Here is a 26,546-nt window from a genome sequence, read left to right as displayed (position 1 = left end):
TGGGTCTCTCTGACCCAGCTGCAGTTTGTGAGGTAATTTTAGATTGCAAAGGGCCAGGCCATTCATATGCAAAAGCCTCTGTGCACAGCTTGGGTGGGGCGGTGTCTCAGGGAATCAACAGGGCAGAGCAAACAGCTATGGCTGATCTTCAGCTCTGCCCTGAGAGCCCCCCGGGTCTCAGTGTCCCTTGGTAATTCCTGTAAGCACCTCTAAGAGAAAGCCACCCTCGAGTTCTGCCCAATGCCAGACAGTCCAGTTTCTCCCCATATGGGTCTGGGCCCCCAGAGTCTTGCCCAGAACTAGAGTTCAGAGCAGTCGGGAGCTTGTATCTCCCTCCCGATTGAAAAAGACAAACATGTCCTCAGTCGCCAGCCCTTTCCTCACGTGCCTCCATACCTCCGCACTTTACTTCCGCAAGCTCCTCTGAGTCTCAGTGTGCTTTTCTCTTCCCTTCTAGTTGTAGAATTTCCACTCAGCCGGCCTTCCTGTGGTTCTGGATGATGTCCTTTCTGTCTTTTAGTTGGAGTTTTGAAATGGTTGTGCAAGGCAACAATTTCAGGTGTTTACCTATGCCGCCATCTTGGTTTCTCTCGCATATTTTTTAATATTATACCAACAAGGTCTCACTATTATCAACTTCATTCCTCAGAAGTCAAAACTGAAAGAGATATGTTGACCTCATTAATTTGATAATTATCAGGACACTGGAATTTCTTTAGAACAAGATGCTCTGTTGCCATTGATCAGATGATAATTATAACAACGATTCAAGTAGCCCAACCTGGGACTCAACAAATTGTAATAAATGTACAAAAATGTTTCCCAATCACAGAAATGCCAGATGTGGCACCTAGTTCATTGTGCAATCTGAACTGTATGAGGACACCTTGGACTTAGTAGACCTTTATCAGAGGACTTGGGTAGTTGGTTTTGCAAGTGATAGGAAATACAAGGATGAAATAGCGTTTTGACCTTGGAGGTGCTCATAATATGGAAAAGGTGTTGCTGGTTTATTTCTTTGTTTTTCTAAACAGAATTTTCAAAGAAAATGTCAGAATTCAGTAATTCATTTTTCAGCTGAATGGTCTGCCATTTAACTTTCAGGTACTAAGTGTTATTCTGATGTTGCAGAATTGAAACATTTTAAAAAAACCCAGTCATTGTCCTTTAAGAGCATGTTAAGTTCATGTTAATTTCCATGATTTGCTATGTTTTATTTTGTGCTTACTAGGAGCTAGGGCTCATTAACATCTTATAATTATTCCTATGTATTCATTTTATTGGTGTTTAGTATGTGTCAGACGCTTTACGTCTATGACGAGAATTACAGTTTTAAAAATGTGGCTTAGTCTTTGGCCGTGTTTCTCAGTTGCTTAAAATATTGTCCCTGATATACCAAGGATGTGGATTTGATGCCTGGTCAAATACCAGATTGGTCCAATGAATGCACAAATAAAGGAGTACTACAAACCAGGGTTTCTATCTCTCTCTCCATCTTTAATCAGTTTTTTAAACAGTTCAAAAAAAAATGTGGACAGGTTTTAAAGTAAGCATGCAGACCACAAAGAAGATTTCCAGGTAAAGGGCAGAACGGTGATGATCGGCCGGAGGAATATCTATTCAGAGCACATGTTTGGCAGCAGGAAGGCAGGTTGCGGGGATTGTGAGCAGTACCGTTTTGATGGTACAAAATGTGTGCTAGGGGGATGGTTGGGAATGAGGTGAGTGCCTAGCTAAGGGAGATTTATGAAAGTCTTTTGTACCACAGCAAGGTCTAGAGCAGGGGTCCTCAAACTTTTTATTTTATTTATTTATTTATTTTTAAATATATTTTATTGATTTTTTTTACAGAGAGGAAGGGAGAGGGATAGAGAGCTAGAAACATTGATGAGAGAGAAACATCCATCAGCTGCCTCCTGCACACCCCATACCGGGGATGTGCCCACAACCAATGTACATGCCCTTGACCAGAATCGAACCTGGGACCTTTCAGTCCGCAGACCGAAGCTCTATCCACTGAGCCAAACCAGTTTCGGCGGGTCCTCAAACCTTTTAAACAGGGGGCCAGTTCACTGTCCCTCAGACAGTTGGAGAGCCGGACTATAGTTTAAAAAAAACTATGAACACATTCCTATGCACACTGCACATATCTTATTTTGAAGTAATAAAACAAAATGGCAAAAACACCCGCATGTGGCCCGCGGGCCGTAGTTTGAGGACGCCTGCTCTAGAGCTTATCCTCCAGCCCTTGGGAATTGATCAGAATGCTTTTATCTTCAGGTAATAGGTGGCCCGTTGAACACAGACCAAAACAATAGGAACCAGGATTGCTTTGGTGACCCAGTGATGTCATCAGGATCCCAGGTGTCCTTTTCTCAGCTGTGAGGTTGTCAGTGTTTATGTCTGCCTTCCTGGTCAGTAGTTAGCAAAGGCCCCAGAGCATCCTATTCTCACATGCCAATATGTGAAGGCCAAAAGGACTGCTTTTCCTGAGACGTTTCTTTTTTTCTTTTTTTAAACGTTTTGTTAAAGCAGAGCTGGCGCACATTTATATGACTTTCAGGTGCACTACCACAGTGCCTTGACATTTTATGTCCCTTATGATGTGTCCACAATGATATGTCTAGTAACCATCCATCACCAAGCAACATTATTATGATACTAGAGGCCTGGTGCATGAAATTCGTACACTGGGGTGCGGGATGGGGGGAGTTCCCCTCAGCCCGGCCTGCACCCTCTCACAGTCCGGGACCCCTCACTCCTTACTGCCCACCTGCTCACTCCATACCACTTGGCTTGCTGCTCCTTAGCGTTGCCGTGGAGGTTGGAGAGGCTCCTGCCACAGCTGCTGTGTTTGCCAGCTGTGAGCCCGGCTTCTGGTTGAGTGTCTGCCCCCTGGTGGTCGGTGTGCATCATAGTGACCAGTCATTCCAGTCGTTCTGGTCATTCAACCATAACAGTCGCTTAGGATTTTATTATTAGTCTAGAGGCCCGGTGCACGAAATTCGTGCACGGGGGTATGTGTCCCTCAGCCCAGCCTGCACCCTCTGCAATCTGGGACCTCTCGAGGGATGTCCGACTGCCTTTTAGGCCCGATCCCTCTCACAATCCAGGACTGCTGGCTTCCAGCTGCTCGCCTGCCTGCCTTCCTGATTGCCCCTAACCGCTTCTGCCTGCCAGCCTGATCACTCCCTAACCACTTCCCTGCCAGGCTGATTGATGCCTAACTGCTCCCCTGCCAGCCTGTTTGCCCCTAACTGCCCTCCCCTGCAGGCCTGGTCCCTCCTAACTGCCCTCCCCTGCTGGCCTAGTCACTCCTAACTGCCCTCCCCTGCTGGCCATCTTGGGGCAGCCATCTTGTGTCCACATGGGGGCAGTCATCTTGTGTGTTGGAGTGATGGTCAATTTGCATATTACTCTTTTATTAGACAGGATTGACACATTCCCTATGCTGCACAGTACACTACATCCCTGTGGCATATATATTTTATAACTGGAAGTTTGCACTTCATATTCATATGCTTTTATTTCATGCATCTCCTCTGCTTACTACCCTCCAGCAATCATCAGTTAGTTCTCTGTAGCTATGCGGTCTGTTTCTGTTTTGTTGTTTTAGATTGCATCTGTAAGTGAAACTGTAAGGTATTTAACTTTCTCTCTTATATCACTTACCATAGAACTTCCTGGCCCATCCATGTTGCCATAAATGGCAAGAATTCATCGTTTATGTCTGAGTAGTTTATCATTATGTATAAGTATATCTATAATAATAAAAGGGTAATATGCTGATTAGACTGGACAGACAAACGACCTTCCAGATGTTATTCTGGATGTCATTCTGAACAAAGCTGTGGTGGTGAGGGGCCAAGGCAAAGGCTGTTAGGGGTGATCAGGCAGGCAGGCAGAGGGGTTAAGGGCAATCAGGCAGGAAGGTGAGCAGTTAGGGGCAATCAGGCAGCCAGCAATCCTGGATTGCAAGAGGCAGTCAGACATCCCCCGAGGGATCCTGGATTGGAGAGGGGGCAGGCCAAGCTGAGGGAACCCCCCACGTGCACGAATTTCATGCACCAGGCCTCTAGTTGTAAATAATGCTGTGGTGAATGTAGGGGTGCAGATATGTTTTCAAATTCTTGTTCCTGTTTCTGTTTAATAAATCCCCAGAAGTAGAATGGCAGGTCTATTTTTTTTTTTTTTGAGGAATGTCATTCTGCTTTCTGCAGTGACTGTGTCAATTTACAATCACATGAACAGTGCTCAAGGCTTTCTCTTTTCTTACAACCTCGCCAACACTTGTTCGTTATTTATATTTTGATGACAGCCATTCTGAGAGGAGTATGGAGGTACTTCCTTATGAATTTCATTGGCCTTTCCCTGGTTTGTGATGTTTAGCTATGTGTTTCTTAAATTTTTTTAAAAAAATATGTTTTTTATTGACATTAGAGGGAGAGGAAAGAAAAAGGAGAGAGAGATAGAAACATCAATGAGAGAGAACCATCACATCCATGGGCTGCCTCCTGCACACCCCCTCCGTGGGATCAAACCTCCACACTGGCATCTGCCCTGCCCTGGGATCTCACCAGTGCTCTCTTGGTGCATGGGACAATGGACTCCATCTACTGAACTGCACTGGCTGGGCCTATGTCTTTGTTTTAAATAGGAAGAAACTGAGAGGCTTGCAGTTGATTTCCCTAACTTTTTATAGACTTGGGTTAATAGCATGATCATACCTCAACCAGTTAGTGGTAAACTAGTGACTCTGATGAGGTTACTATAATCATTTTTTCTTTTTTTAAGTTAGGGAGATAATACCACCTTCTTTGTGTATCAGGACAGTGAATTTCCCAATGGAGTCGTGGTTCTCCAGCAGGAATGAAAACTAAGGTAGAGAGCCAGAAATATTTACTTCAGAGATTCATTGGAGTTTTGAGCAGAAGAGGAACAAGGTTAGATTTGATGAGGGCCCTCTGATTATGGTAGGAATCAGGGATCACCAACCTTTTTCTGCAAAGGGCCTGATTTTAGTCCATGTGCTCTGACAAATCTACTCAAGTCTGCCATTGCAGTGCGAGAGCATTCCCAGAGAATCTGTGAGTTGGCACGGCTGTGTCCCAGGGAGACTTTATTTGTAAAACTAGTTGGCAGCTGGTATTTGGCCTGTGTACCTTAGTTTACTAACCCCTCAGGTAGAGAATAGATGGAAGGGAACCATATAAAAAGCCTGGGAGACAAAGGGCACTTGACAGGAGCAAAATAAAGCAGAGACAGTAGAGAGGTCGAGTTCATATGATGGTGGTGATGATTACAGGGAAAGAGTTAGTCGGGAGAGAGAATTCTAAGGTGCTTCATACGTTTCCGGGTAGTGCACGGGCATTTACAGTAGTTTGGACACGAAGAATAGGACTTCATCTGATGAGCAAAAAGGAGCAATGGTTCAACAGGAAAGACCAGTACTTTCCATACAGGTTGAGTTTAATGGAATATCTATGGATATCCCCACATTTTGGAGACAATTTCTTTTACTACTTGACTTAACCTATCAACAACTCCCTTCAATTGGTGAGCCGTGATTTTAGTTCAATAAGATATAAAAAAAGATTAGGAATAAATAAAAAGAACTCTGTGATCATTAGAACACTCGTTTAGTATACCATCTATGATCATTACTGTTCTTTCGGAGTTATCCCAGGTACTTGATTGATTCACAACAGTTGTACAAAGGAATTAAACCTTGTTTAGTTGGAGAAAATGATCAGTGTGATGTCTTCATTTCCTTTATAGAAACTTTGATACTATAGAACATGTTGTCAGTCATTAGGATTCTGTATTTCCTATTGTGACTAAATAGGAATGTTGCTTATTTTACATTATTTTCTGATATCAATGTTTGACTTATCCCTTTCATGTCCTTATTCCAGTAGTTGTAGATCTACAGAAAAATCGAAAAGAAGCATGGACCAAAACAAACTCAGTGACAGGTATGCTGCGAAATCAACTTCTGTAACGTAATCATGTCTAATGCATCAACCCAAATAATATTTCCACATACTGCCATTTCGTTAGAGGTTCCTAAACCCACCCCTAGGTCTGCTTATTCACTAGAAAACTTCACAGGACTCAGCACATTGTTCTGCTCATACCTGATATTTATGACAGTGAAAAGACTGAAGGAAAAACTAGCAAAGAGTAAAGGTGTGTGTGACAAAGTATGGAGGAGAGCACGCACAACCTTTCAAGAGCCCTCTCCCTGTGGAGTTACCAGGATGTGCTTAGATATTCCAGTGTCAGATTCTGACAACTCACGTGAACTACGTTATCTACCCGTCTTGTTAGACTCAGTGAGAGGTTTTTAAGGCATCTTCCCATCGCATGTACCAAAATTCTAGATTCCCAGAAGGAAAGCCAGTGTTCAGAACGAACCCCATTGATTGGACAAGGTGTTTAGACACACGGGGCCACTCTTACCAGTTAGGGAAAGGTGGAAAGCCTCCCCAGATTCAGGTTTTCAGACACCCACGGAAGGGTAGCCATATAAGCAGGACTTTCTGAGGATAGCAGTCTTAGGCCTGCTGCATGAAATGTCTCTGCACAGCAGGTACAGCCCTGACTGACTATTTGGCCTTGATCTGAACGTTTTAAGAGCAAGTAGTATTTAACATAACATGGTACTGGTTTCAGTTGCATCATACATAATTGCTTGCAATGAGGGTTACTTTTGTGACTCTTGGTGGGTATTTCACAGATATTTTTACTAGGACATATTAGGCAATTAAAAATTCTTGTTTTACCCAATTAATGTTTCAAGATAATTTTTTAGATGAACTCATCATAATGATTCCTGATTTAAAATTAGAAGAAAAAAGTGTCTTTTAATTATATGGATGATTCAGTTGTGATTTATATTGTACTAAATCCCTGTTTATAAATACAACACACGGTATTCAATCATATTTATCAGTTATTTTCTTGCACTAGTATACATTTAAAGGTATTAGCTTTATTTATGTCTTTTCACATCTTTCACTCATTTGCAGGGATAATAACCATTTCCTATACTGGGGTCTTATCTTAAATTCCAAGGTTACTATATCTTGAAAATTGCATTAATATGTTGGTAGGTGTTAAAAGCAGATGCAGGGAATGCCTTATTTTGAACAAAAATTAATAAGCCATATTTTAGAGCAGTTTTAGGTGCAGAGTAAAATTGAGTGGGAAGGATAGAGAGTGCCCATAAGCCACACAAATGCAAACATACACAGCTTTATTCATTTTTTGTTAATTTATTTTTATTGATTTCAGAGAGAAAGGGATAAAGAGACATAGATAGAAACATCAACTATGAGATAGAATTATTGATAGGTTGCCTCCTCACACCCCACACTGGGTATTGAGTCCACAACCCAGGCATGTGACTCTACTGGGTATCGAACCATAACCTCCTGGCCCCTAGATAAATGTTCAACAACTGAGCCATGCAGTCCTGGTGACTTGCTCATTTTTGACCTCCAGTAACAGTGAAGTATATTTATTACAATGGATGAATGTGCACTGACTCATCATTATCAACCAAAGTCCTTAGTTTACAGTAAGGTTCACTCTTGGTGTTGTACATGCTATGGATTGTGACAAATGCATGAAAGCACATACCCACCTTTAGAATGTAGAATCATACCATACTAGTAGCCCTGCATATGAATCCATGAGTGAGTAGCTTGCCTCAGCTGGCCATCCTGCCCACCAACGCTGGTAGCTCTCTGCTGCGTGTAATTGCTGCCCCCCATCTTGTAGCTCTCTGCCCACTGCCCCGCCCTCCTGTAGCTCTCCCCTGCTTATACATTGGCAATGATGTTAAGGTGTCCTGGCTAATTTGCACATTCCTCTATTATTATATTAGACTAGAGGCCCGGTGCATGAAATTTGTTCACGGGGGTAGGGGGTTGTCCCTCAGCCCAGCCTGCACCCTCTCCAATCTAGGACCCCTCGAGGGGGGATGTCCCACTGCCCGTTTAGGACCAATCCCAGTAGGATAGGGCCTAAGCGGACAGTCGGACATCCCTCTCACAACCCAGGACTGCTGGCTCCCAACTGCTCGCCTGCCTGCCTTCCTGATTGCCCCTAAATGTTTCTACCTGCCAGCCTGATCACCCCCTAACCACTCCCCTACCAGCCTTATTGATGCCTAACTGCTCCCCTGCCAGCCTGATTGCCCCTAACTACCCTCCCCTGCAGGCCTGGTCACCCCAACTGCTCTCCCCTGCAGCCCTGGTCGCACCCAACTTCCCTCCCCTGCAGGCTTTATTGCCCTCACCTTTCCTCCCTTGCAGGTCTGGTCCCTCCCAACCGCCCTCTCCTGCTGGCTTGATCGCCCACAACTGCCCTCCCTTGCAGACCTGGTCCCTCCCAACTGCCCTCTCCTGCTGGCCATCTTGTGGTGGCCATCTTATGTCCACATGGGGACAGCCATCTTTGACCACATGGGGGCAGCCATCTTGTGTGTTGGAATGATGGTCAGTTTGCATATTACTCTTATATTAGATAGGATAGAGGCCTGGTGCACGGATATGGAGGTCAATATACTTCACTGTTATGGGTGGGGGCCAGCTGGTTTTCCCTGAAGTGTGTCCTGGATCAGGGTGGGGGTTCCCTTGGGGCGTATGGCAGCCTGGGTTAGGGGCCTGTGGTGGTTTGCAGGCTGGCCACACCCCCCGGTGATCCAAGTGGAGGCCCTGGTATCTGGGATTTATTTATCTTCTATAATTGAAACTTTGTAAGCCTTGAGCGGAGCCAATACTCCTGCTTGCTCTGTGGCCATAGCCATTTTTGTTGGGGTTCATTTATCTTCTATAATTGAAACTTTGTAGCCTTGTGCAGAGGAAGCTTGGCTTCCTCCATTGCTGGGAGCAACTCAAGCCTCCTGTTCTCTCCAGCTCCGTGGCTGCCGCCATTTTTGTTGGGATTTATTTATCTTCTATAATTGAAACTTTGTAACCTTGAGTGGAGGCCTAGGCTGGCCAGGGTGTGCTGAAAGCTTGGCTTCCTTCATTGCCTGGGAAACCCAAGCCTCCTGCTCGCTCTGTGGCTGCATCCATCTTGGTTGGGTTAATTTGCAAATCTTCTCCTGATTGGTTTGTGGGCGTGGCTTGTGGGTATAGCAGAGTTATGGTCAATTTGCATATTACTCTTTTATTAGATAGGATTGGAAATGGAACCAGAATTAATTGGTTTCCTATATTTTACTGTGCTGCAAAGTGTATTGCCTTGCGACAAGGTTTTCTTATGATAGGAGTGTTTCATCCTGTACCAGCTAGTCTGCACCTACTAGTAAGAGCTGGAGAATTTGTATTGTGTTACGTCAAAATAAGTATACTCTCCTCTAACTGCTCTTAATGGAAGAAGCCAGAAAACTCATGCTATTTAAGATTGGCATGGTTAGTCTATAATTTTGTTTCCACTAACAATAACATTTTCTGTCAGTCTGATGGAGTTTGGTTAGGATTATTGTTCCTTGCACATAGCAGTGCACAGGCAAGTATCAAATTTTGATAGATCCTATTTTCTTTCTTTTTTTTTAGTTTTATATGTTCAAAAAGAGAAAGTAAATGTTCTTAATGCATTAATGGCCTACCAATAATATTCACTGTAGTATAGTCTTCAGGTGTGGTCCCAAAGTTATACTTTCTAACAATGCATTAATTCAGTACTTTTAAAGTCCTGTATTCTTATTGTTTTAAAATGTATTTTACTTTTTTTAAAAAATAGTGATTGATGTCTCTAAAGAAGACTCTTTAAGCAGGTAGGATTTTATAGATTTTTCAAAATTATAGCTCACTAAGAAAATGCAGAGAAAAGAAACTAATATTTCTAGAGTGCTCTACTGTGGGCTATACCCTATACTATGTAATTACCCTGTGTTATATGGTCATCACAATAGCTTGCTAAAGTAGCTATGCTATTTTAGCCTACTTTAAAAATATTTTTTATTGAGCTTTTTTACAGAGAGGAAGGGAGAGGGATAGAGAGTTAGAAACATTGATGAGAAAGAAACTTTGATCAGCTGCCTCCTACACCCCCGCCCCCAACCGGAGATGTGCCCACAACCAAGGTACATGCCCTTGACTGGAATCAAACCTGGGACCCTTCAGTCCGCAGGCCGACGCTCTATCCACTGAGCCAAACCTGTTAGGGCATAGCTTACTTTTTGTTAATGAGACAACTGTGGTTCAGGGAGCTGGATGAATTGACCCATGATTCCATAGTTAGCAAGGGCTGAGCCATGATTTGGCTGTCATCCAGCTTGGCTCCCAAATTATTCTGTTGTCCCTCAATATACACAGATAAGTTCCTGTGAACCTCTGCCATGGAGATAAAGAGGCAAATCAGAGCAACTCAGAAAGTCAAATCTGATTGTATGTTAACTCTGATTTAGAGTTTTCCTAAGAGGACCAGTGAGTTTAAGCATTTATCTTACTCTCCTTGACAACTGAAGTGGTAAATAGGACCTTGTTTTTCCCACCAAAGCTTCTAGGGCCCATCTCAGTTAGCTCTGGCCACAGAACCAAGTTTTACCTAAGCAAGGCCTCATTAGACAAGTGTTTATAGTAGAATGATATGAATTCTTCCTGAAACCAATTGTTTATCTCTTAGTTAAGAATATCTGTATAGGTTATGTTATGTTAATTATATTCAGCATCTAATTAGAGGATATTTATTATAGATTTCTCTATTTGCTGACTTCCCAGTCTCGTTTTCCCCTCAGGGTGGTATCTCTGCCAAGTTGTATGAAGTTTTGTCTTTTTTCCTAGAGTCCTTTTTTCGTCTACCTTCACTTTTCCCGATTTCTTTGGGACCAGATGTTCTGTTGCCAGTATTCAGAAGAAAGTGATAATAAATATTTAAAGAGCCCATCCTGGGACTCCATAAAATTTTTCTTCTCTCTTTTTCTTGGTGTTTTTTTCATTGTGTTATTTTTTCCCCACGTTCACCAGCTCTGGTGTTCTTCATTTTTCTGTAGACAGAATCAAAGGCAGGTAGAATTGCAGGCGTTTAAGGAAGCCTAGCAATTACGAATCAAACCACCCTGTAGTACTGCACCTGTGTTTAACACACTGGCCAAGTGGTGAATCTTCCTTTAAATCTCCCCCTGTGTCAGATTAGTGACCTCAGCATAGTTTCTTATCTGTTAGAGGACTTTCAATTAGCAATACCCAAGGAGATAAGAGGTGGCCTTTTTTTCTCCTTCATTTTAGCCTTGGAGGTAATTTACACAGATGGACACGTCAGCATGTAAATGGTCAACTCTAGACAGGCAAACGGGGTATTTATTAACTTGGGGAGCATATCAAGTTAGCTGTAAAACAGTTGTACAACTTACCAATTTAAAGTGTATGGTATAATTGAAGGTTTAACATTAGTGCTGATATTATCTGAAATATTCAAAGAATTTCCTATATTTGGAAAATATTTTTATGTTAATATTAAGAAAGTAATATTACTTATCACCATTTTTTTTTTGTGCCCAGAAAGCAACAACTAACTTCTGAATATAAACAAGAAAAGGGACCCCAAAAATCTGAAAGCTGCACTCCTGGTAAGATTTCTGATAATGAATTCTTCTTGGTGCTCCTACCATAGATGAAGTAAAAGTAGGGACTTTTTATAATGATGTCTCAGTAGTCTTTCAGTATGCATTGTAGTGAGAGAGCAGTACTAGAGAATCTGTGAGTAGGCACGGCTGTCTTCCAGTGAGACTATTTGCAAAACCAGATGGCAGCTTGTATTGGCCTGTGGGCCCTAGGTTGCTGACCCCTCCTGTAGAGAATAGATGAAAGGAAACTGCATTACAGGGCTTGGAAGACAAAGGAACATTTTGCCTCCTTGGATGAGCCATCAGTCCAATTTGAAAGTTTCATGCTTTCCTGGTCACATGAGATAGGAAGCTAAATTTATTCCATTGGAAATGTTGTTGATTTCTAGGCCTATGTCTTTCTCATTTCTTTTGCTTAAACAAATCTTATTCATTTAAGAAGTAACAATAATGTTGGTTGGTATTCCCCCATGACCCAAGAGAGCCATCTTTTTTTTAAAAAAAAAATATTTTATTGATTTTTTACAGAGAGGAAGAGAGAGGGATAGAGAGTTAGAAACATCGATGAGAGAGAAACATTGATCAGCTGCCTCTTGCACACCCCCTACTGGGGATGTGCCCACAACCAAGGTACACGCCCTTGACCGGAATCGAACCCGGGACCCTGTAGTCTGCAGGCCGATGCTCTATCCACTGAGCCAAACCGGTTTTGGCGAGAGCCATCTTTTAAGAGCTCATGTTTGATTAGGCCAGTTGACAGTAGCAAAAGAAATCAGAGAGGGTAGAGAAGTCTAGTTCGTGTGATTGTGGTGATGACTGCATGTAAAGAGCTGGTGAGGAGAGAGAAATCTAAGGTAATTCATAGATGTCCAGGTAGTGCACTAGCATTTAGATTGGGCATAAAGAATAGAACGACCACGCTATGACCCGCACTGGTGCCAGGCCAGCCAAGGCGGGTGTGATGCAATTGGTTGTGGGGCCCACCATCGCCCCACCATCACCCCACAGAGGGAGGCCCAGACCACCTGCCAGTGGGGTGATCAACCGGGGGGGGGCGGCCTCCGTGATTGCCCCAAAGAGGGAGGCCTAGGCCACCGTCTGTGGGGTGATTGATAGGAGGGCTCCACAGAACCGGGGAGCTGGGGAGGTGTGGCGGCGGACATGGGCAGCACCAGGCAAAGGAGGCAGAGGCCATGAGGCAGGCCAGGCCCTGAGGCAGCCAGAGCCCCACCGGGGCTGGAGAGGCCCGGCAACCGGGGCTGCAAAGGCCTACCCTTGCATGAATTTTGTGCACTGGGCCTCTAGTGTATGATCATTACTGTTCTTTTGCAGTTACCCCAGTAACTGGATTCATTCACAAACTGTTGTACGAAGGAATTAAACCTTGTTTAGTTGAAGGAAATTGTCAGTGTGATGTCTTCATTTCCTTTATAGAAACTCTGATACTATAGAACATGTCAGTCATTAGAATTCTGTATTTCCTACTGTGACTAAATAGGAATGTTGCTTGTTTCACATTATTTTTCTGATATCAATGTTTGACTTATCCCTTTCATGTCTTTATTCCAATAGTTATAGATCTACAGAAAATTCAAAAAGGACCATGGACCAAAACAAACTCAATGATAGGTATTTGTGAAACCAACTTCTGTGTTGTAATCATGTAGAACACATCGATGCAAATAATATTTCCACCTACTGCCATTTTGTTGGAGGTTCCTAAACCCAGCCCTAGGTTTTGCTTATTCACGAGAATACTTTATAGGACTCAGCATATAGTTGTGCTCAGGCCTAAGATGTATGACAGTGAAAGCCCACAGTGAAATTAGCAAAGAGAAGAGGTGTGTGTGACAAAGCGTACACACACCGGGCACAAGCTTCCAAGTGTCCTCTCCCTGGCAAGTGACCTTGATGTGCTTAGTTATTCCAGTGTATAATTATGACAACATACGTGCAACATGTCATCTACCAGTCTTGTTTGACTCCATGAGAGGTTTTTATGGCATGCTAGTCACATAGGCATCTTCCCCATCGCATGTACCAAAATTATAGATGCCCATTAGGAAAGCAGGGGTTCAGCACGAACCCCATCGGGTGTACAAAGCGTTTAGGCACGGGGGGCCACTCTCCTCAGTTAGGGAAAGGTGGAAAGCCTCCCCAGATCCAGGGTTTCAAACACCCACGGAAGGGCAGCCATTGACGCAGGACTTTCTAAGGATAGCAGTCTCAGGCCTGCTGCATGAGATGGTTTTGCCCAGCAAGACTGACTGACCTTTTAGCCTTGACCTAAAAATTTATTTTAAGAGTAAATAATATTATAACGTAACATGGTACTGGTTTCATTGATATCATCCAAAATTGCTTGCAATGCTGGTTACATTTGTGGCGCTTTGTGAGTATTTCACAGATATTTGTACATAAATTACTAGGGCAATATTAGGCAGTTATAAGCTTTCCTTTTTTATCCAATTAATGCTTCAAGATAATATTTAGATCAAATCAGCATAGGTTTCTGATTTAAAATTAGAAGAAAATGTGACTTTTTAAAAAATATATATTTTATTGATTTTTTACAGAGAGGAAGGGAGAGGGATAGAGAGCTAGAAACATCGGTGAGAGAGAAACATCGACCAGCTGCCTCCTGCACACCCCCTACCGGGGATGTGCCCACAACCAATGTACATGCCCTTGACCGGAATCGAACCTGGGACCCTTCAGTCTGCAGGCTGACACTCTATCCACTGAGCCAAACCGGTTTCGACAAAATGTGACTTTTAATTATATGGATGATTCAGTTTTGATTTATACTGCACTAAACCCCTGTTTTTAATTACGAAGCAAGATATTCAATCATATTTATCAGTATTGTCTTGCCTTAGTATACAATGAAAATTATTTGCTTTATTTATCTCTTTATACGCTTCACTCAATTGTGGGGATAACACCCATATTCTGATACTTGGATATTTATCTTAATTTCCAAGGTGACTCTTTCTTGAAAATAGCATTAATATGTTGATATATGTTAATAGCAGATTCAGGAAATACATTTCTTTACATTCTTTATTTTTTAAAGTATTCCAGGAGTCTCCTTTTTCCCCCATTGACCTCTCTCCTTGTCTCCCTCCCCCAAGAATAAGCCCTCACCCCCCTACTGTCTGTGCTCATTGGTTTTGCTCATATACATGCATATAAACACTTTGGTTGATCTCTTACCCCCTCACCCCCTGCCTCCCCTCATAGGTTGTTCAGTCTGTTCAATGCTTCCATGTCTCTGGTTCTATTTTTGCTCATCAGTTTATATTGCTCATTATATTCCACAAATGACTGAGGTCACGTGATATTTATCTTTCTCTGACTGGCTTATTTCGCTTAGCATAATGCTCTCTAGTTCCATCTGTGCTGTTGCCAATGGTAAGAATTCCTTCTTTTCTACAGCAGCATAGTATTCCATTGTGTACATGTACCACAGTTTTCTAATCCACTCATCTGCTGATGGGCACTTCACTTAGGCTGTTTCCAAATCTTAGCTATTGTAAATTGTGCTGCTATGAACATAGGGGTGCAGATATCCTTTCTGATTGGTGCTTCTGTTTTCTTGGGATATATTCCTAGAAGTGGGATCACTGGGTCAAATGAGAGTTCCATTTTTAGTTTTTTGAGGAAACTCCATACTGTTCTCCACAGTGGCTGCACCAGTCTGCCTTCCCACCAGCAATGCAGGAGAGTTCCTTTTACTAGGAATCCTCACCAGCACTTATCCTCTGTTGATTTGTTGATGATAGCCATTCTGACAGGTGTGAGATGGTACCTCGTTGTTGTTTTGATTTGCATTATCTCAGATGATCAGTGACTTTGAGCATGTTTTTATAGGTCTCTTGCCCTTCTGTATGTCTTCTTTCAAAATGTGTCTATTTAGGTCCTTTGCCCATTTTCTTGATTGGATTGTTTACCTTCCTTTTGTTCAATTGTCTGAGTTCCCTGTAAATGTTGGAGATTAAACCCTTATCAGAGATAACATTGGCAAATAGGTTCTCCCTTTTCTCTTTGTTTTGTTGATGGTTTCCTTTGCGGTGCAGAAGCTTTTTATTTTGATGTAGTCCATTTGTTTATTTTCTCCTTGGTTTCCATTATCCTAAGACTTGTATCCGTAAAGATATTGCTATGAAATATGTCTGCTATTTTGCTGCCTATGGAGTCTTCTAAGATTTTTATGGTTTTCCATCTTACATTTAAGTCCTTTATCCATTTTGAATTTATTTTTGTGTAGGGTGTAAGTTGGCATCCTAGTTTCTTTCTTCTTCTTCTTTTTTTTTTTTTTGCAAGCATCTATTCAAGTTTTCCAACACCATTTATTGAAGAGACTGTCTTGACCCCATTGTATGCCCTTGCCTCCTTTGTCAAATATTATTGAGAATAATGGCTTGGGTTGATCTCTGGGTTCTCAGTTCTGTTCCATTGGTCTATGTATGTTCTTATGCCAGTACCAGGCAGTTTTGAGAACAGTGGCTTTGTAATATAGTTTGATAATCTAGTATTGTCATCCCTCCCACATTGTTCTTCTTTCTCAATATTGCTTCAGCTAATCGAGGTCTTTTTTGACCCCAGATGAATTTGTGGAGAGTTTGTTCTAGGTCTTTGAAGTATGCCATTGATATTTCAGTGGGGATTGCATTGAGACTCTAGATTGCTTTGAGTAGTATGGACATTTCAATGATGTTGATTCTAGCAATTCATGAACACTGTATATTTTCCATTTGTTTATGCCTTCCTCTAACTCTTTTTTCAGCATCCTGTAATTTTCTGAGTACAGGTCTTTCACCTTCTTGGTTAAATTTATTTCTCGGTATCTTAATATCTTAAATTTTTTGTTGCAATGGTAAATGGGATTTTTTTTTTTAGTTTCTCTTTCTGTGAGGTCATTACTGGTGTATAAAAAAGCCATAGATTTCGGGGTGTTAATTTTGTATCTTGCTACATTGCCAAATTCATTTATTAAGTCTAGTCATTTTTTGATAGAGTCTTTAGGGTTTTTGATGTACAATATCATGTCATCTGCGAATAATGACAATTTTACTTCTTCTTTTCCAGTTTGGATGCCTTTTATTTCTTCTTCTTGTCTGATTGCTATGGAAAGCACTTCTACTACTGTGTCAAACAGGAGTGGTGAAAGAGGGCATCCCTGTCTTGTTCCCATTCTTAGGGAAAATGGTTCTAGATTTTGCCCATTGAGTATGATGTTCTCTGTATGTTTGTCATATAAGGCTTTATTATGTTGAGGTATGACCTCTCTATTCCCACTTTCTTGAGAGTTTTTATCAGAAAAGGGTGTTGGATTTTGTTAAATGATTTTTCTGCATCGATTGATATGATTATGTGATTTTTGTCTTTCAATTTGTTTATGTGATGTATCACATTTATTGATTTGTGGATATTGTACCAGCCTTGCATCCCTGGAGGAAATTCATTTTTAAAATAAAAATTAATAAGCCTTTTTATTTTATCATTTTAGAAGCCTTATTTATTAGAGCAGTTTTCAGTGCACAGTAAAATTGAGTGGAAAGTATAGAGATTTCCCATAAACCACATAAACTCAAACACACACAACCTTGCTCATTTTTTAGATTTATTTTTATTGGTTTCAGAGAGGAAGGGATAGGGAGACAGAGATAGAAACATCAATGATAAGAGGTAATCATTGTTCTACTGTCTCTTGCATACCACACATTCGGGATCAAGCCTACAACCGGGGCATGTGCCCCCACCGGGAATCAAACCTTGACCTTCTGGTTCCTAACTGGATTCTCAACCACTGAGCCATGCAGGCCTGGTGCCTTGCTCATTACCTCCAGTAACAGTGAAGTATATATTTTTTTATAATGGATGGATAGGCATTGACTCATCATGATCCACCAAATTCTATAGTTTACATTAAATTTCACCGTTGGTGTGGAACATCCTATGGGCTTTGACAAATGTAGGATGGCACATACTCACCATTACAGTATCATATAGAATCCATTCACTACCTTAAAAGTCCTCCATGCTCTGCTTATCCATCCTTCCCTTCCCCCTAAACTCTGGAAACCACTGATCTTTATTGTGTCCCCCTACATTTGTCTTTTCCTGAATGTTGTATAGTTGGAATCATACGGCCGATAACTTTTTGAATGTTCAAAAAATGAATTCCAAGGTAATTGGGTGTAGTTCTCCAAGATGTTCTTTGGCCTTAGAGGTCTGTTGTTCTTCATAAGTGTAGGATCTGATGACATATGCCGTACTCGCTGAAAGAGAATGATTTCTATAGGCATGCATTCATCGGGCATTGTTAGAGTCCTGTACTCTGATTGTTTTAAAATGCATTTTACTTTTTTTCTTAAATAGAGATTGATGTCTCTTCAGAAGACTCTTCAAGCAGGTAGGATTTTATGGATTTCTACAAATGTTATGGTAACTACCGGAATGCAGAAAAAATAAACTAACATTTCCAGAGTGCTCTACTGTGGGCTAGACCCTATAATATGTAATTAACCTGTGTTATATAGTCATCACATTAGTTTTGCAAAGTAGGTGTGCTAATTAGCCTACTTTTTATTTTATATTTTTTATTAATGAGGCAACTGTGGTTCGGGAAGGTGGATGAATTGATCCATGATTCCATTGTTAGCAAGGGACTGACTGATGATTTGGCTGTCAACCAGCCTGGCTCCCAAATTATTCTGTTGTCCCCCAACACACACTGATAAGTTCCTGTGTAGCTCAGACAACTAGACATAGATTTGAATCCGATCACCTCAGAAAGTTAAAGCTGGCTGTGTGTTAAATCTGATTTAGAGTTTGCTAAGAGGTCCAGTTAGTTCTACCATTTATCTTACTATTATTGACCATTGTAGTGGTAAATAGGACCTTGCTTTTCCCACAAAAGCTTTTAGGGCACAACTCAGTTAGCTATGGCCAAAGAACGAAAGGTTTCACCTCAGCAAGTCTTAATCAGGCAAGAGTTTTTAGGTTAAATGATATGAAATATTCCTGAAATGAATTGCTTAAGAAAAGAATATCTATGTGTAGTTAATGTTAAATTAGTTAAATCCAGCATCTATTTTGAGTATATTTTAATGGATTTCTCTCTTTACTGATTTCCAAGTCTGTTTTGCCCTCCAGGTTGGTATTTTTGGCAAGTTGTATGAAATTTTGTCTTTTTTCCTAGAGTCATTTTCCCCTTTTCTATGATTTTTCTTGATTTTTTTTTACTTTCTTTTCTACTTTTTTTTTGTGTGTGTGTTTCTTTCATTGTGTTATTTTTTTCCCCCACTTCTGCCATCTCCTGTGTTCTCCATTTTTCTATAGACAGAATGAAAGGCAGGTAAAATTTCAGGATTTAAGGAAGCCTGGCAGTTAATGAATCAAAACACTCTAGCCCTTCAACCTGAGTTTAACATCCTGGCCAAGTGGTGGTTCTCCATTGAAATCTTCCCCTACTTCAGATTAGTGACCTCAGCATGGTTTCTTACCTGTGAGAGGACTTTAAGTTAGCAATGCCTAAGTGGGACAAGACCTGTCTTTCTTTTTTCACTCATTTTAGCCCTGGAGGTAATTTACACAGATGAACACTTCAGCATGTAAATGGCCAATTCTAGGCAGACAAACAGGGTATTAACTTGGGCAGTATATCGAGTTAAATAACATAATAGAAGATGCTGAGGGTGAAGCAATCTCTGTTTAAATATATACATCCCTTATACTTGCTGGAAATGATGTGTCCACAAATACAGTCTGGCTAATTTTTCAGCAAGGTACTGATGTCTTTTCTCAAGATAACTGTGGGTGGACTGCTGATGACTATGCTTTGTGAGTGGTTTTAGTTTGTGTTTGTTGTAAAATGCTAGCTGTCATTAAAATGAGGCTTCAAATCATTTCACTGTTCCTTTTTATGTACCAGGTGAGATTTCAGAGATTGGTTCTGGCGCTTGGGGAATGCCAGTCAGTTAGAATAGGCAATTAGCCCAAACCAAGCAAAGGCTCACCTAGTTTGAAGAAACAATGTGCCGTATTCTTTATCTCAGAATTTTTAAGATTTTTACCATTACATCCCAAGTAAAACTTCTCTGCCTGGGGTTACAAATAAAATCTCAGCTCTGATTTTTCTAACTATTTATTCAGGGTCTTAAAGTGTTCAATGTAGCAGAAAAACCTGTAGTTTCTGGGGGCTATCTCGTATTCCCTCACCCTTAATTTTTCAGGAATATAAAGGATTCCCTAAGGCCAAGGGAGACGATCTTCTTTCATAAGTCAGATGAAGATGTTAAAAAGTACATTCTAAATATTCTGTTGAATCCATTGATTCTGTTGTTGCTGAGTTGCCATCTAAACCCTTCCTATAGTCACAATTGATCTTTGCTCCCCGGTTGGTCTTGCTGATCCAGATTCCTAAGTCTTCAGGTTGACTCAAACTTGGACTTCAAGGTCACACCTATTTTTACTTTACATACATATGCTTGTTGGCTTAGCCACTATTCCAATTACCAGCACCCTATTGTGGCAGCTGGGCCTCCTAGCTCTAGCCACCCACAGCCTCCCTCACACACTGGAAAGCTTATATGGAGCTCACGTCTTAGCCCAGATCTTTGGGGATGAGTTATCCTTTGAGCTTCATGTTTGTTTTTTGCTAGCAGGTGTTACTTAGAACAATTCTCAACTGCCAGAGAGATTCAAATAATGCTGCAGGAAAATACCAGATGTTTCTTTCTCTCTTACTATATTTATTTATTTTACCATGTCTATACTCCAAGTTCACTTTATATCCTAAGAAGCATCTTTGTTTAGGTAGTGGAAGGTCCCATATCTGCTCACCAAGTGTAGTAAGCACCAGCTTGCCTGAGGTTCCGTAATTTAGATTGGACCCTCAAGGGATCCCTTTGCCATAACAATGAAACTTTCCCAGGTAATTGAAATTTACCTCAGGTTTTAAAATACTTAAGTTTACCTCACATGGAAGCCAGTCAACAGAAAGCTCTGAATCAAAAGTAGGTTATTGGTTCTTACAATTGCTAAAGCACCATGTATAACGCATCAGTATCCATGGGTGACCAGTAGGATTGCATCTTCCAAGTCAATTGTGGTGGACAGCAAGATTAAGCATTTTTCTCATAAAGCTCTGCTGAGTCACGGTTTGAGTAAGCAGAGAAGGGATAGTCTTGCCCAGGCCAGGTCCTGACTTTTATTAGTTTTCTGTGGTTTGTATGATTTGCTACATACAGAAGGGAGCATGGTGTTATCTGACTTCATTATTTTATATTAAATAACAATGTAATATGCTCAGGATGAAGTGATCTCTGTAATCTATTTGTACATACCGTATTTTCCGGCGTATAAGACGACTGGGTGTATAGAAGATTTTCCTGGGTTAAAAAGTCGTCTTATATGCCGGAAAATATGGTACATTTAGTTGCCAGTTACATAATAGCTGAGATGCCCTGAATTACAAACCACAACGTAAGTACAGGTAATAACCAAAATTCCTAACGTTTTCTGAAAACTGCAACATTTGGATGTTAGAAACCATGAAAAGTTCACATTGGGATTTATTTGGGGTTCAAAAATAGTTTCAACAAATAAAGTTCATAACTCAATTTTTTTCTTTTCTTTACTGTTTTCTGAGCATATGTTTTTTTTGCTCTATTATCTCATTTAATCTTCCTACCAACCTTCTAAATTAAGGTAGTAAGAGTGATATTTTGTAGAGGAGGACCTTGAGCCAAAAAATGTAACTTGTTTGAAAACAAAGAGCTGTTGGTTATAGAACTAGGATGGTGTGACATTTGCCATTATGTTAAGCTGACTCTGATTAATTCACTGAACTATACTTTCCTCAAATCATGACTGTGATACCTTATTTTTTTAAAATGACATACTTCATAAGACAGTTACATAACTTACAAATTTAAAGTGTATGGGATAATTAAAGTTTTAATATTAGTTCTGACATTGTCTGAAATATTCTAAGATGTTATTACATTGGGAAAATCTTTTTATATTCATATTAAAGAGTAATATTATTTGACACCCTTTTTATACACAGCAAACAACTAACTTCTAAATATAAAGAAGGAAGGGGACCCCAAAAATCTGAAGGTCGCACTCCTGGTAAGACTTCAAATAGTGAATTACTCTTGGTAGTCCTAAGCATAGATGAAGTAAGGATAAGGAAGTTCTGATAATGAAAGAGCAAGGAAAAAATACCAAACAATGTGTAAGTTGCATGTATAGTTTTTCTTAATCTCTTTCTTAATAGAATAGTAATCAGTGTTATTAACAAAGTTAATTGTAGGCAACTTAACATCTGGGGCAATATCATTTGAAAAGATGTTCATTTATTTAGTCCTGACCCCTAAAATCCTATATGATATCTTTATGTAAAAAAGAAAGAAGGTTTTAAGTTAAGATGGTGTACGTTTCCTCTATATTCCCATTATACCAAATTGGACTTGTTCGAAAAACGGATATTTTGTTTAGTTTTTAAATGTGAATGGATTGCACTTAGTAAATGAATAATTGTTATTACATAGTGATTTGTCTCACTAAAAACTAGGAACTCAACAATACTTTTCTGGTAGCACAAAAAAATAGCAAATGATAAGAGCTACAACACTTAGCCAGTGTGCAGGAAACCCAATGAGATTGTTTTTGTTTGTTTGTTTGTGTGTTTGTTTGTTTTTAAGATATCTACCCATGGTACTGAGGTCAGAAAGGCAATACCTGTTGAAAAGCGTAGCACATTTTTCATATTATACCCACAAGGTCCCACTATTATCAACTTTAAAGGTCCCACTATTATTCCTCAGAAGTCAAAACAGAATGAGATATGTTGCCTTAACTAGTTAGATAATTGTCAGGACACTGAGATTTCTTTAGAACAAGATGCTCTGTTGTCGGTGGTAATGACAATGATAATAAATATTCAAAAAGCCCAACCTGGGACTCAACAACTTTTTTTTGTTGTTAATTTTTTATTGATTAAGGTATTACACATTTGTCCTCATCCCCCCATTCCCATCCCACACCCCTCCCCACACATGCCCCCACCCCCCAGTTGTCCTTAACCGCTGGTTAGGCTCATATGCTTGCACACAAGTCCTTTGGTTGATCTTTCCCCCCTCCCCGCATCCTTCCCTCCCCTCCCCCTGAGGCCCGACAGTCTGATCCATGCCTCCTTGTTTCTGGGTCTGTTCTTGTTCATCAGTCTACGTTGTTCATTATTTCTCCTAGATGAGTGAGATCATGTGCTATTGAAATACACTTATAAGAACCGAAAAGGAGACAAGCAATAATGGTTATGGTTACAGGCAAATGAATCAGTGTGTAGTGAGTTTCTTTCTGGGCCAACAGTTCTTTTGAGACTCAATTTCAATGTCCAACAGTTTCTTATGTGTACATGTCAGCACTGACATTTCAGTTCTGGATGGTGGACAAATGGTGGCAATGCAGGTCCGACTCTGGTTTGGTCCTGGGCAATCTGCAGTGATGCACAGCTGCTAACTGCTAGTATGGGAAGTCCACATCAGCGTCTTCCATCTCTGTCTTCTTGGCTGGAGTAGTCCTGTCGATTCCTCTCTGTCTTCATGGCTGGAGTAGTCCTGTCGATTCCTCTCTGTTGCTGGAATCCACATGGTCTCGGAGTTGTTTTCTGGAAATATACAAACATATTCTCGACCAAAAGTTAATAAAGGAATATTTTCTATAAATTTGACGGGATCCTTTTTCATTTTTTTGCCCAAATGATTTTCCTCTGGCTTGTTTTGTCACCTTGTGTGTTTTTCATGGGTGTCTTGCTTTTAGCCTTACAATTAATTTTCTAAAGTATTAATTTTCTAGATGTAATTTACTTACAGGATATTTTTCCTTACATGATATTCCTCTACTATCCCCTCCTTTTTTGATTTAAATGTTAGGAGGCTTTTGAAAATTTTATAAGGTAGTCTTGATGGCTTTTAAATTTTAATTTTTTGCACTATAATATTACTGTTTTAGGTTCATTACATGGTGCACAATTTTATCATGAGATGAAGTACCAATAAAAATTTTAGTTAACACTTTAGGAACACCTTTTTGTCCAGTATAATTAATTTTTCTAGAATATTCGCTTGTTTCAACTAGCCAATTTAAATTTGCCTGAAAACTTGACTACTATTTTACTGTCAAATTTATTACTCTAACAATAATCTTATTTTACCCTGTAAATATTGGTGGAAGGGATTATTTGCCTTCTTGAGTAGGTCCTGAGCATTCCTGGTGGTAGGCTGGATTTAGATATCGTAAACTCACTTCCCCACACCATGGTACAAGACAACTCAAACAATTCTTGTTGGAGTGAGAGGGCAGCTGCTGTGGGCCTAGTCTCTGTCGGTCACCTGGGTCCTGATCTGAGCTGGGCATGGGAAGCACGAAGCATCCATTGGGGCAGGAGACCTCCCTCAGAAGGGGCTAGGATTCAGGCCCCTGCAATGTTGGGGGGGTGAGGGTCTGTGCCCCACCTTGTTGATCCCCAAATTCTCTCCTGATGGCTCCTCTGCGACTGTGCCTGTCTTAGGTTGTTCCTTCCTTGAGGAATCTTACCCGTCTCTGGCTAACCAGCCATCCTCCGGGGCCAAGCAGGGTGACATGAGGTTCAGTTTTGTCTCCTTGGTAGCCTATGCCCCCGTGGCCTCCATGCCAAGCACCTGCCTTGGGATCCCCTCGCCTGTTGGCACTGATCACATATCTTTTGGAACCCGGGTTTCTTCTCCAGGGAGGGCTCAGTTCACCCCACTGGGTGAGAGACAGATCCATGGCACCAGTCATCACGAGACTTCAACCTCGACATGAACAGAGAGCTCATGCAACAGCTGTGAGCAATTGAATTGTGAGAAGAGGGTCTCTCTTGGCCTAAAGGGTAAGAGGGACTAATATAGAATGCTCAGGTGCCTTCCCAGGAGGCCCTCTACACAATGAAAAGGATTAAATCCTTACATGTCCTTTTTAAATTGCTGCCAGACATTCAAAGAATTAGTTTGTACGTTTGCTTGGGATAATTGTATATTATGCTGTAGTAATTCTAAAGTATCAAGAGATGTGTTAAGTTTGTCTCCAAGCACCAAACAGATGACTTTTTTTTTTTTTTTTATCCCCAAGGGTGCGAGGAACTATTATAAGTACTGGGGGTGATCCAAATCTGGGAAAAATTTTAATGATAGTGTAGAATAATATCATGTAAGGATATTCTTTGCTCTAGTCCATGGCAATTCCCTTTCAAACTGGCTGTCCATTTCTTTTTATATAGACAAGGTCTTAGTTACATTTTCTGCACCTCTACCGGGGGCACGTAGTGATAGTAGTGACACCCTTTCTTTGGTGTCCACACAAGCCAGAAACCTCTCTTTAATTGTACACACAAAGGGGCATTGTTTTGATTTCGTGTCATACAAAAGGGAAGCTGGGTGGAGACCCCTGTGTATTTATACTTTCTTGCCCCACCCATGGACCTCCTGGATGTCCAGGGTGTTTGGTATTATTGGTAACTACATTAGTCAGGGGATCAGCCCATGTAAGGGGTCTTACACATGAAAGGTCAGGAGCATAAGTCCAAAGTACTTACCCATTTTCCCAGGTAATATTACCGTACAGCTGATGACTGCTAGCATGGTTAGAAAGGCATTCTCAGGCATTCTTGGGTTTCTGGTTACCTCACAATTTCTCCCGTGAGGTTTGATGTTCTGATTGATGTTTCCCTGTTTCTGGATCTATTTTTCCCCCCATCAGTTTATGTTGTTCATTATATTCCACAAATGAGTGAGATCATGTGATATTTATCTTTCTCTGCCTGGCTTATTTCACTAAGCATAATGTTCTCCATCTCCATCCATATTGTTGCAAATGGTAAGAGCTCCTTCTTTTTTTACCGCAGCGTAGTATTCCATTGTGTAGATGTACCACAGTTTTTTAATCCACTCATCTGCTGATGGGCCCTTAGGCTGTTTCCAAATCTTAGCTATGGTGAATTGTGCTGCTATGAACATAGGGGTGCAGATATCCTTTCTGATTGGTGCTTCTGTTTTCTTGTAATATATTCCTAGAAGTGGGATCGCTGGGTCAAATGGGAGTTCCATTTTTAATTTTTGAGGAAACTCCATACTGTTCTCTACAGTGGCTGCACCAGTCTGCCTTCCCACCAGCAATGCAGGAGGGTTCCTTTTACTCGGAATCCTTGCCAGCACTTGTCCTCTGTTGGTTTGTTTATGATAGCCATTCTGACAGGTGTGAGAAGGTACCTCATTGTTGTTTTGATTTGCATTATCTCAGATGATTAGTGACTTTGAGCATGTTTTTATAGGTCTCTTGCCCTTCTGTATGTCTTCTTTCAAAATGTGTCTATTTAGGTCCTTTGCCCATTTTCTTGATTGGATTGTTTACCTTCCTTTTGTTCAATTGTCTGAGTACCCTGTAAATGTTGGAGATTAAACCCTTATCAGAGATAACATTGGCAAATAGGTTCTCCCTTTTCTCTTTGTTTTGTTGATGGTTTCCTTTGCGGTGCAGAAGCTTTTTATTTTGATGTAGTCCATTTGTTTATTTTCTCCTTGGTTTCCATTACCCTAAGAGTTGTATCCGTAAAGATATTGCTATGAAATATGTCTGCTATTTTGCTGCCTATGGAATCTTCTAAGATTTTTATGGTTTACCATCTTACATTTAAGCCCTTTATCCATTTTGAATTTATTTTTGTGTAGGGTGTAAGTTGGCGTCCTAGTTTCTTTCTTTCTTTTTTTTTTTTTTTTTGCAAGCATCTATTCAAGTTTTCCAACACCATTTATTGAAGAGACTGTCTTGACTCCATTGTATGGTCTTACCTCCTTTGTCAAATATTATTGAGAAGAATGGCTTGGGTTGATCTCTGGGTTCTCAGTTCTGTTCCTTTGGTCTATGTATGTTC

The 26,546-nt window shown here is 40.8% G+C and overlaps 1 protein-coding gene across 1 annotated transcript in view; it reads left to right on the top strand.

The window, feature by feature from the left end:
- The window catches only part of LOC129148467 (uveal autoantigen with coiled-coil domains and ankyrin repeats-like), a gene marked incomplete at its 3' end in the record, with an annotated part of 51,272 nt that extends 38,062 nt beyond the window's left edge, over positions 1-13,210 (top strand). Inside the window, exons 12-15 of the mRNA XM_054713448.1 lie at positions 5,916-5,975; positions 9,757-9,790; positions 11,517-11,584; positions 13,154-13,210. Of these exons, the coding sequence (XP_054569423.1) occupies positions 5,916-5,975; positions 9,757-9,790; positions 11,517-11,584; positions 13,154-13,210 (219 nt within the window). The remainder of the gene's footprint in view (positions 1-5,915; positions 5,976-9,756; positions 9,791-11,516; positions 11,585-13,153) is intronic.
- Between the last annotated feature and the right edge of the window lie 13,336 nt (positions 13,211-26,546).

The sequence above is a fragment of the Eptesicus fuscus genome, unplaced genomic scaffold, assembly GCF_027574615.1.
Source record: "Eptesicus fuscus isolate TK198812 unplaced genomic scaffold, DD_ASM_mEF_20220401 sc28, whole genome shotgun sequence".
Lineage (NCBI taxonomy): Eukaryota > Metazoa > Chordata > Mammalia > Chiroptera > Vespertilionidae > Eptesicus > Eptesicus fuscus.
The sequence above is the reverse complement of the archived record's forward strand: the minus strand, read 5'-3'. Positions and strand labels throughout refer to the sequence as shown.